General features: G+C 39.0%; 1 protein-coding gene across 9 annotated transcripts in view; it reads right to left on the reverse strand.

Moving 5' to 3' along the window:
• Window positions 1-12845, reverse strand: part of LOC119025078 (ethanolamine kinase 2-like) — a 46592-nt gene that overhangs the window by 13505 nt on the left and 20242 nt on the right. For all 9 annotated transcript variants that reach the window (XM_037108402.1, XM_037108407.1, XM_037108404.1 and 6 more), the window contains 3 exons: window positions 5801-5949; window positions 5150-5233; window positions 3141-3301 (listed from right to left, as the gene is read on the reverse strand). In XM_037108402.1, the coding sequence (XP_036964297.1) occupies window positions 3141-3301; window positions 5150-5233; window positions 5801-5949 (394 nt within the window). The remainder of the gene's footprint in view (window positions 1-3140; window positions 3302-5149; window positions 5234-5800; window positions 5950-12845) is intronic.

Here is a 12845-nt window from a genome sequence, read left to right on the forward strand (position 1 = left end):
TTTTAATATCATATGTGATATTTTAAGATTGATAGCACTGCTGCATTTATGTGTTGCATGTTAAAGGTACAATATTTACCTCTGAGATGTGCTGAAGTAGAAGTAGAAAGTTGCATGAAATGGAAAAATACTTGAGCAGAAGACACGTCCCATCACTTGCAGTAACATGAAAGAACATCCTATGATGGCCGTGCATGCTCCGTACAATACTTGATGTTGTTGGCAGCAAGAACGTGTGACTGACATGTAATTGTCATGCGCTCTTTTTCATGATCCAGTTAGAGCTTCAAAAGCACACTTCCTCAGGTCCCCCTGCAGAGAGGTCGCAGCAGGGTCAGATGTCAGCATCTTGAATTGAATCCATCTAATTGAATGACAGGCTCATTAACTACTTGCAGCTTGTCCCTGATCCTGATATAGAATTGTGATATGTCTCGAAAGTGTAGAGATCTGGGGTATGTCTGTGGTATTTGCACACTTGTGAAAATATGTTGTAAATTCAATATCACAGATGATGTACGCTTTCACCAACTTTGCTTTTCTCTGATGTTTTGCTGCATTTCCCCGTGCTGTCGAGCAGAACTGTTAAAAACTCACTTCTGTGACCTCCAGTTGTCGTGTTATAACTGCTCCCATGACTGCTGCTGCTGCTGCTGCTTGCCAGTTGCGAGCTGCTCAGTCAGAATGACAAACCTCTGTATTGAATGGTTCCCTCCTTAATGGCTTTGCTCACTTAGGCTTGCGGACTTCCATGCCTCCATAAATTTCTGTTGTTCTCCACCCTTATTGTAAATCTTCATGGTAGGACCACTAATAGCAACTCCTAATAAGATCCAGACGGGCCTCTGTTCTGTGGCCCAGTGATATAATCACATTTTTATTTGATAATCAAATAAAGGGTGGAATGAAATACTTGAAGAGCAATGTGCGGTTTTTCCTTGGCTTGTCTCCCCTCCCTGGCAGATTTTCATCTCTAATCTCTGTCTTGAGTTGGAGAGAGAGATTGAGCGTGTTTCCATTATGATTAATAACTGCTCTCCATTAAGAGAGCATTAGTTTAACACTAAGCAGAGACCATCAGTGACAGGGAGCCATTGAGAAAAACGGAGATGAGAGACGTGTGGGGAGTGACATCACAGAGCCGCAGGCTTCAGCCTCGACATCACGGGGGTTCCCTGTGGAGGAGAGGACGAGTCGTAAAGACCCCACTGCGTCTTGGCACAGTCTGCCAGGGATTACGATTCGGAGGAGGCAGCTTCACGCCGCAGAGCTTTGGCAGCTGGCCAGGCTTTGTCGATGCCACACAGCGGAGCCACACAGCTTCCTTCAGTGCACACTTGTTTCCTTGGTTCCTGCGTTATGACTATTCATCTGTATTCTTATCTGCTGGGACATGGCTATAGTGTGAATTCAATGTAGTTTGATTATACCAAGCAATAATTGAGTGATATGGAAGTGACACAGAGTGTTAAAATAGCATGCAATACAATTCATGAAAAAAGGGAGCACAAGAAAATCCACAGATATATCAAAATTCAACAGACTGCATGAATCTTGTCAAGCTGCTAAACCAGTCTCAAAAATGATCTGTTTATAGCAGATATGATGTGAAACAATTGTCAAAATCCAAGACATCTCTGATCTCTGTTTGTGCAAATGAACAGTCAAAAATTGCGTGGACACAAATGTCACTGTGCTATTCCTGATGGACATGGTTTATGAAGACTCCTAGGAGTCAGAATGTGTAGGTTTAGCCACTTAGTTAATAAAATATAATTTTTTGTGCCTCAGATGTTATGTCACACTGCCTACATACTGTTTACCATAGACTTTACTCCTAACCCAGTGCATACGCCTTCTATTTTCTCTAGTAAAATAATCTAAAAACATTTTGTGATTGACTATTTTATCCATAAAATGTCAGAAAGGGAGTAAAAGATAGAACAAGCAACGTGAATTCTTCAAATTGCTTGTTTTTCTAGGATAAACTGTCCGAAACCCAAACAGGCAATGTAACATCATATTTTTTAAAAACAACAAGAAATGTCACATTCGAAAAGCTGGAACAAGTTCATTTTTGCTTGAAAGATTGCTTGAACTTCAATCATGAGAGGACAAAATAATTATTTGATATTGTGACAAAGAAGAACTAGTGATGAAATACTTTGAGGATCAAATTTAATCGGGCAAAGTACCGAATACAGAAAGACAGCATGTAAATGGCAAAATTCTGTTATTTATGAATATTCTCGAAAGAAGAATAAATTCCTTGAGATTATGAAAAGCAGACCCTGTGATTTTCTCCATTAACAGGCTCTGTATCCCTCATTTTGACACACGGCTGTCAAAACTGAGTGGAGCTGGAAACTTGGCATGTTATGCGTCAGTGATCAATTTCTCCCACTTCCCTCGAGTCAAGAGTCCCCCTCGGTTTGTCATAGAAAATCTGATTTCAATCAGCGCGATGTTATCGCCTCTCTGTCTCTCAGCCCATTTCAGGCTTTATTTCTTTTCCCTCCTCTCACTTCTCCCTCTCTGTCTTTTGGCCGAGGCGCAAGTTATTTTAAAAAGTAATATGCTTCCTCATCATTTCTGGGCTATTTCAAGAGACATTCACACCGCCCCGAAATTGGTAGGACAATTCTGCATATTGTGTTGAGCTATGAAAGCACTTTTAGACAGATAGCCCAGCACCACTAGAGCCACCAAAGAATGAAAATTGTGGTCATAAGAAAAATAATTTTGGCTGCTGTCTTTCATTTTTCCCTGCGGCAGCTTCTAATCAACTCAGATGGAGTCCATCAAACTTTGAACAGTGGCGGGTCAGCTGTGGATGGGGTTTGGTTTTTCTTTGGGGATTTTTTTTTTTTTTCTGGGAGCTGGAAAAGTAAATTGTTAAAATGTGATGGTGAGGTGTTGCCGCCCTGTCATTTCAGAGCTCTGCAGACACATGGATATTGTTGAAATGCACACACTAATCTCACAATATTGAGATATTTGAGACCCTCCGAGAGCAGAACTTAAAAACGGGAAATAACTGTTGAGAGATTTGTCACTTTCCGAAGTCTTCCAAAGTGTTGAGGCACTACATTATGACATATTTCAACATTTCAACAAAGTCGGAGGGAGCAGACACTCACCAGTGAGAATTTGCAGACCTGAATGTAGAGCTGTGTAACTTCTGCCTCTGTAACAGTGACCTCACGTCCCGAGCTGTGCTTGTAACTCTCCAGATAGGCCGTCAGCCAGTCTCTCTGCAGCTCCCGGCTCGGGTAGAGGTTGTAGTTAACATCATTCACACCTTGGACACAAAACAAAAACACACATACACACACACGTACACACACACGTACACACACACACACACACACACACACACACACACACACACACACACACACACACACACACACACACACACACACAGGCACATTTTAGTGGAGCTACTGTCAGAGATAAAATTCAACACAATGCCTAGTCAATTTCAATGTTCCTGTGTGGACAGTAAAAATTCAACAGTTTAGTTTGTGTCTTGTTTTCATTATTTTGCGTTCCTCTCGTTTATGTCTTGCTCTTTTGACTTATTCATTATTATTATTATTATTATCTATTTTATCTTTAACCCCGTTGCTGCTGTAAAAATGCTAATTTGCCCGTTTTGGGACTTTTTTTCTCTTTTGTTATCACAAACTAGTTTAAAGATTTGCCACATGTGCTAAGATCAGCACCTTTCAGTCAATAGTTGTCAGTGAACAGAAATGCTACACACACATTTATCAAAATGCACTGGTTATATAAAATAAGGCATGACAGCACCTTCACCTGAGCAATCTCCGATCACAATGGTGCAAATGAGCGCACAAAAAATTGTGACACTTTGACATAAATTAATTTGGACTAACTAATCATTTCCAACGATCAGTTACTTGATAATAATTTTTACAATTATTTGTTTGGCTGTCATAACAAAAATCAGTGCAATTTTAAAATCTTTCCAACCTGATCACTGCAGACAATCAGACAAATCCTTCCTAAATACTGTACCCTGTGTTACTTTGTAATACATTTGCCTTTTTACTGATTTTCCCATGACTTTGTGAATGCTGTTTTTGTTTGTTTTATGTCCCTTATTAGCCATATTTTATTCTTTTTTTTTTAAGAAAAGTGATAATGCACTTCCCAGGCTGAGTTAAATTTCATCAATAACAATATATTGATATTGATGTAATTTAACTCAGCATGTTTAACAGCATTTAAGCACATATTTTAAGATCTTCTATTTCCATTTAATGCCACACACAGCAAAGGTACGTGCTTACCATAGATAAAACCAATTAACAGGGCATAACATAATTTAAATGAGCTATGCAGCTGTTAATAAAAGATTCTAACAGTCACAGAGGCAATTGTTCTGAATTTGGCACTGTGTATTTTAGTGCAACATTTAAAAACTGAGGTTTTGGGGGGGGGGGGCTTTAACTTAAGGGCCCTGAAAATGTCCTCCACCACTGCATACTGAATATTTAATTGGACACATACCAGAAAATAAGAGGCTTTTTATGACGTGCTACAGATGAGAACTGATGTACCGTGTAAATGAAGGACAAGTGGACACAATAATAATAATTGACTGCAGTATTAAGAGGAAATGTGAAATGAAAAAAGGGATTTATACGACATTACTAAAAAAGCATCGCAATAATTTTTTTTGGAAGAAGTTTGCACAACACCGCTTTATCTCAGACATTATTTCATTTACAATCATTTAGAGCTGACATGAAAGCTGACACGACGTGGTTCTTCAGAACTGTCTAAACATATTAAATGCATGATTGTTCCACAAATGTTCAAATTAACCCTGTCAAGCTTTGCTGTGACACAGCTGGCACATCAAAGCCACTTCTATCACCACGCAGAATACACACTGTACACAGCAATTTGTCTTAGCCGCTTCAGAAGAAGGACATAGTTTCATGGCACATAATAGCAGAAAGATAAATGATATCACAGTCAAAGAGACAGCACAAACTGGACAATGATTCTCCATATCGCAGACTGCGTATACAACTTGATATTCCACATTAGGCCGTCTTATATGAAAAAGATTTGGAGGAAAATTGAACATCTCCTCATCACAGCACATACCTACCGGCAAATTCATTGAAGTGATTGCCAATATCGAAGGCCTGGTAGTTGTAATCGGCATACTCGTAGTCGATGAATTTCACCATTCCTGGTGGAGGATGGAGAGGGAAAGCAGCGGCGGTGGTTACCAGGACAACATGATGAACACATCTTAGGTATGGGCGTTGAACTGATGACTCGCCCTCCCTTTACTGAAAGTACAGAACCTTGTGGGACTCAAAAGAAAAAGGAGCCTCTTTTGACTGACACTCACACTGGGCATCCTTGTAAAGCATGTGAGAGGAATACAATCATAATGAAAGAATACAAATGAGCTAAGATATTTAATAAAGCGGGAATGCGTTTTCAGCGCTGCAAAGGTTCGCTTCTGTGTGGAGAAAAAAAGGGAGGAGGTACAGTATGCAGACTCCATGAGCCACATCATTACAAACTGATGAAAGGAGAGAACATTCATCTATTTTCACGTAAGCTTCAGAGTCAGACTCTTCATTCACAGGCCTACAGCCAAAGAGCATGAGGCAGTCTTTTATTGTGAGCAGCATTCAGTTGTTTTTCAATGCTCCCACTACATATACATGTAAAAATAATTTCAAAAATACCTTATTATCACCATTATATCCACCATGTTTTAGTGATGTGCACCACTGGTCCTCACCCTCTGTGTGGTTGTAGATGATGTTTTTTGTCAGAAGGTCGTTGTGGCAGAGCACGGTCGGAGAGTCAATCTGAGAGAGGTGTCTCCTCAATGACTCCATTTCAACTGACAACGTCTCAATACTGGGTACCTCTCGTAGAGTGGCAGGGCTGCAAGAGGTAAAAACACTGAAATTATTATATATATTTTTTTCATAACAGAGGGGGCAAGATTGACGCTCCAGCTTTTCTGAGGAATGTTTCATGAAAGAGGGCCGTCTTTCATTCAGACCCGTGGCAGACAAGGCAGTGGGCACATTTGGAGTCAAAGTTTAACTCCCAAGAGACGCCACATGTGCGGAACTGTAAAAGATTCACATTCATGATGACCAGCTTAACCAGTGTGTGACGATTAATACTAAAGGCTGCAGAAAGACATGAGCTTTGACTCACTGAATGAGACAAATGCAGCACCGATACACTTCATTTTAACAAAGTCATCACACACAGTGTCATCACAGGGTTTCACAGGGAAAAATACATTAAAGGGATTGAACAAAAATGAGACATGGGAAATTTTCAAAATGTCTGATCTCTTCTCGTGTGAATTTAATATTTGCACATCTGAACTAAACTTCAAACTTGAAAATAAAATAATGGGGACTTATATTTTTCACATCTGAATGAAAAATGGTACATTTTGCAATTAATGTTCATAATCATGTGAATTGCATATAAAAAGATGTTTGTGTATGTGACTTGCTTTTTTGTCACATGTGAATTATAACTTTCACAAGTGGAAACAAATTGTGGCACATAAAATCGTGTAAAATGTGCTTCTTCACATGTGACTTCCACATTTTCACACACTTTCACATGCAGTTGGATATTTTCACATGTGAACTAAACTTTAAATGTGAAAAGAAAAACTGGACTGGGCATATTTTTTCACACATGAAGGAACATGTCAAAATTTCTCATGCGGATTATAAACTTTCATGTGTGTTTCATGTGGAAAACAAAAACTGGCACATGCCTTTTTTTTTTCTTCATGTATAAATCACACATTTCAACTGGCTATTTACTAAAACAATTTTAACGTGAAAATAAAATCATGTAAGAAATTTATATTTTGACATGTGAAATACAATACTTATTTGTGGCCAGGTGTCAAATGTGGAAAGAAAACATGAAATTAAGTGTACCGTGCTTCCTTGTATGTGAATTACACATTTTCACGTGTGAATTAAAGTTGAAAACGTGACTTGCACATTTTCACAGGTGAGGTGATTGGCTTTTTTCATATATTAACACACAAGAAATTTACATTTCACACATGGATTACAAACTTTCATGTGTGATTGGCTTTTTGTCACATGTGGATGAGAAATGTCCAGCGTGGAAAACATGGCACATGAAATCATGTGAAATTTGCCTCATCATATGTGAATTTTCATACATTTTCACATGTGAACTGCAACTGAATATGAAAAGAAAATAATATGGTGAACTGGACATTTTCACAAGAATTAAGCTTTTTCCAACTTTATTTACTTTATGTATATGTGCTTGGCTTTTTGTCTCATGTGGATTAGAATTTTTACATTTGGAGACAAAACACGGCACATGGAACAGCATGAAATTTGTTTCTTCACATGTAAATTACACATTTCTTGAACTACAACTGAATGTGAAAAGAAAAACATTTTCACATGTGACAAAAAACCCCATCCACATAAGAAATGTTCACGTGTGAATTACATACATTTTCCAATGACCTTTTATTTTCAGTAATATAAACAGGCCAATTAAATTAACTTTGGATCTAATGCTTTAACAATACAGTACAATATAATAGGTGTTGTTAAATTTCAGTTTTGTCTCTTCAAGGAAAACGTTTGGTTATCCTGGTTTTAAACACTACAAGTGTGCCTTATTGTAAAGTGCTGATACTATTACTTTGTTCCTATGCAACTGTTCTTTAAAGGGCTCACTATAAGTGAGAATTTCCCCTCTCACATGGTGACTCACCTGCTTTTAAGACTTGGTCACTCTAAGAGAATTTTGATTTGTCTGGATTGCAGCAGAGTTATTTTCCCATTGTCTGCTGTGAATGATGTTTCAGAGGGTTGTCAGCCGGGGGAGGGGGAAAGACAAAAACACAGACTAAAACATTTAAAAATCCGTGATTTCATCATAAAAACTCTTTTGGTTACACATGCTTTAAACATTAGTCTTTAGAAATCTTCATAGGTTGATATGGTTCTTGAATTGTTATATGAAAAGAATACGTGTGTATACAGCAGTTAGGGAATTTAACCTGCATAAATGAATGGAAGACCAGACTTTAATGGCGCAGTTGTCAGAGGGAGTAAGAAAGGTTGCTGAAAGAATCCAGATATGGATGACCGACTTTGTCACGAACTCCGCACTTTTCTTCTCTGAGCAACATGTTTGTAAACTGAAGCAGTTCAGCGAGCCTCGTCGAGAGGTTACATGCCTTGTTTTCACTCCGTTGATTACTCCATCTATCAAACAAGGCAGTAATGTCCTTGGACGTCAGTGCAAAATGCACCTGGAAGAAATGCTGCGCAAGCATCCGTCGTCTAATTAATTTTCGCGTTTCCTTTTCAGTCGTCAGGCCACGATAAGAGGGTAATTTAAACAGTGTAATTTAAACACTACCTATTTATTCGAAGGGGAACAAACAGACGCTCCGGTATTATACACACTTGTAGACATAATTTAGTGAGGCCTGTTAGGAACGCACAATAAAAGCAGAGGAGCGGAGCCTTGTTTATAGTCGTGGCACAGAGGCTCTGCTAAATCCTCCCACACATCCTCCTCAACACAGTCAATTCTATGTATTATTTTCAAGAAGGGATTGATTCAGTAAAAGCTCGACAAGGTCTTAACTTTCGTTTAATGTAAGAACAAATATATATAGTGTATATTATTTTACTTCTCTTGTCACCTGAAATTGTGCAAATACCGTAAAATTCAATTCCAAATTGCATTTTCAAAAACTGCAGGCCTAGAATATAGAAGTCAGAGTGTTTGATTCCTACGAAATCTTTCTGTTATTTAAAATCAACCCCCTCTGACATGCATAATTGATCTATCTCCTCTCTAATGTGAGTTAAAGCACACAGTTGAATGGTGAATCACCCTGATTCCTTTTCAACCCCTCCGTTTCTTTAACTTTAACAAACTGATTTTATCATAGAAAGCCACGATTACTCGGAGTCAAAAGCTAAATGAAAGACTTGCATTGACTTTAAATGGAAACCTGTCGTCTTGCCATCAGATCTTTTCCTCTCTCTTTTCTGTCCCTTTCACAAGAAACAGTATGTCAAGTACATTCGCCTCCTGCTCCTTGTCAAGTCTCTGTAAGGTAATTAGTGGAATTTCCTCCTCTGGCGCTTCATTATCAATGTGCCTTATTTACATATGATTTCAAACACCAGCCGAGCACTGCTGATTTTTTCTTTCTGTTTTTTTTGTCTTCTTGCGGTTTTATGCAATTCATGGGAGTGCAAACGGGAGACGTAGCAGGGGGCCTTTTTGGAGAAGAAGACGTTGCACTCCGGCTTTCCATCGCTTTTCTCTCTTCTCTTTTCTCTCGCATCTCTGACTTGTACTGTGCACTCTCTCCCCGAAACCTCGCAGCTGCTGCAGCCTCTCTTCGCTCCCTCTGCCTCTCTCCCTCTCTTCTTCTCTGTATCTGTATCTCTCTCTTTGCACAGCGGGTGGCTTGAGAGCTGAAGACCTCCTCTGCAGGTGCAGCCTCTTCCTGCTCTCTCTGCCTTTCTTTTAGCATTTCCTCTGAAGATCACATTCATACCAGCACTCGTACATTCTCAAGTACAAAAGTTTCTCTGATGCCTGTTTCAAATCGCTTTAGCTTTTTTATTTATTTATTTTTATATATAGATAGATTTATATTCTTGGTCTGCTCTGTCTTTGCTTCTGTGCATGTGTGTGTGTGTGTGTGTCATACATACACTCAAGAGACCATTAGGCCTGAATAAGCAAATAAACACTATGGACATGAGATTTAACATCTTAAATCTTATTTCTTCAATCACAAATCCCATGAATTCTGTGGTTGGATTACTTCCATCAATTTGTCTTATTTCTAATAATACTTAACATTATTCTAGAAATCCACACTACTGATACTGAGATGTTCTGTGTGTCTATTTCAACATCAGTGGACTGTGTCAAGCACCTCAGTCGCACAAATGTCTCACAATATAGCACCATCTATTGGGCCTCTAAATGTGGTGCAGTCTCCTTTCACTAGATGTGTAATATCTTGATCCATTTCATATACTCCCAAACTGCTCTGTTCTGTGTAAAACTGAAGCTTATTAAGAAAAATAGAGTTAAACCTGAGAATAGACGAGCGGACATAAACCCTGGCAAAGTCCTCACTAAACTAATTTACAGCTCACTCCTTGTCTGTGCTTCTTTCACCCTCTTTGCCTTCCTTTTCAGTGGCAGTGTGTCCTTTCATGGATCATTTTATGCTGGCTGAACACATTAAATGTTCACCTAACTGTTGGTGATGAAGTGAAAGATGTCAAAATCAAAGACTAGATGACAGATTCAGTCCGATCTGCTGATTTTCCTCCATGAGAGCAGAAAATAAAATGATCAGTCCTTAAAGTGGATTTATAAAGAAAAAGTAGTGAAAACAGGAAACGCTAACTAGGAACGAGAAACGTTGTCTGTGTCTCGTCTTCCTGATGACAAAGACGTTGACTCACACTGGCTTTCTCTTACATCTGAATCCAGGGAGCTAAACCCTCTTATCATAAAAGACTGTCTCCTCCACAGTCCCCTTCCTTAATGGATGGCTGAGTCCAGTGACCACGTGATAAAACTCAAAGAAGAAACTCAAGCGGTTTCAAAAGCAACTGTGGGCCTTCCAGCTTCAGTTTGCGTGGACTTCCGACCCCTTCGCAGCAAACATAAACAATGCTGAACGTTTGACCGATAAGAGAGAGCTCTGCAGGAAGCTTGTGGGCCGAGCTCTGTTTCTTTGTAGTGTCTGGAAGGCCCCTCTCACCTCTCACCCCCTGACCCTGTCAGAGATAACGCAATGTCATTGCCATGGAGGCCCCTCCCCCGCCTCATCCCTCCGACCAATGACAGCTCACAATGACTGCCTCCTTCCACGTGGTGAGAGAGGTGAATGTGCCAACGCGACTCGAGCACAGACCGTTCACTTTTGGCAGGTTTGAGAAATGTGAGAAAATGATAAGGCATCAGTGGAAGTGCTGCTCCCTGAAAGATAAAGATGTGGGAAATGCTGCTGGTTTCTATCAAACAGATGATGGCAAAAAAAATTTAAAATAATCGTACTCTAAGGTGCCTCCTAACTCCAGCAACAGGTATTTGTTTAAAAGGATGTCAATTCTAGTTCAGGAATTAATAACTGACAGCTTTCTTCTCTTTGACTCATACGTTCATTCGAACCTTTTCTACACCTGACGAGACAGCGGACTGTTCACCAAGACCGTTGTGCCCGTAGTTACTGTTGCTACGCCTGTCAAGCTTTTGCCGTTCTTGCATGGCACATGATGCAGTTTACAACGACAACAGTGGCAGGAAAAGCCTTGAAAATCGTGGTCAGTTTTGAAACAATGGATTCTTGAATTTAGAAGTAGACAAAAGCACTTTTTTTCATTTCTAGTTGGCGACTGTTGAAATTACTTTCAGCCACTTTTCACCCACTTACTCATTCATCTATTAGAAATTACAGGGGCAACAGTGGGGTCTGGACCACCACCCGCTGGGGAATAGCCAATATCACTGTAAACATATAGTTTAAATTACATAATAATATGCACCAGCAAAAAATGTGTCGTAAACTTCAGTATTTAAAGACTGGGTCAACTCTTTATGTGCCTCACAGTGGTCTTGTGCACTTAGTAAGCAGCTTCTTTGCTAAAGTTAACTTAAAACAAAGGGAGTGTCAGACGTTTTTATTTACATCTCCACTCAATAGAATAAAACACATAGTTATTACTGTTCTATCCATTACCTCATGGTTGAATCTTGTCTGTCTATGGAGTGTTGTAGTAATAAGTCCTAAAACACAGAAATCATTTTGCATTTTTGCACATCCGGTCTCCTCGTCTCAAAGTCCATGAGCGTTTTTTTAATGGGTTTTTGGTTAAATGCCTGAAAAAATGTCTGTGGTTTTCACGGGCTTAAGATATTTAAAAGTTTTGTTCTACAACATGAAATACATCATTAAATGTCCCACAATTTAACTATAAGGCACTTACATTTCTTAAAATCGGCTGTTGCTAACAAGTGGCTATTATTCTAACTTTGACTTTACAACTTGTACATTGCTAAACATGTATAGTAATTGTGTAAAAAGATGCTTAGTGGTGGTGACCTTTAAGTCGTGCAACCGTAATGTAGTCTGTTGAAAGCCTAATGTTAGCTTTTTACTACTAGTGATTTAATTTACAATTCGTCTGAGAAGACTCTCTCGCTGAACAAAATGTGTAAGCATCATAAACTTGTGTTTGCCACAGGGCTTATTTTCAGCAGTAATCCAAAATCCAATTCAAAAAACCTATAAGCTTTTTGTCATGGGAAACAGGGGCGATGCTAAAAAAACAGATTAGCCTTCAAAAATATGTCATTGCTGCACCAATCTATGCACTTTGAAGCTGCGTCTTTTAACATGCTCGTACAACACTGAAGTTATTTACCTTTTAATTATCCGCTATAGTTTAATGGTGTTCATCAATGTGCGTTGTATAATCATTTAATACAATAGGCCTACCTTTGGTGGCACCTTTGGAGTCCCATTGAGGAATAACTCCTCTAAATCTGTATTTCGACAACATCCCAGCTTCAATGCACTAGTCACCAATGCAGCTTTTTAAAAAAAAATGTTTTAAAGGTGACATTTACAAACTAATGTAGGCTGATAATATGCATCTTGACCTTGATTACTACCATTGACAGTAAGCTAGTTCTGACATTCTAGTTAATGTCAGCGTGGATAGACATTAATTTTCAGCTCACTAAATGGTGAA

This window comes from Acanthopagrus latus, chromosome 8 (assembly GCF_904848185.1).
Source record: "Acanthopagrus latus isolate v.2019 chromosome 8, fAcaLat1.1, whole genome shotgun sequence".
NCBI lineage: Eukaryota > Metazoa > Chordata > Actinopteri > Spariformes > Sparidae > Acanthopagrus > Acanthopagrus latus.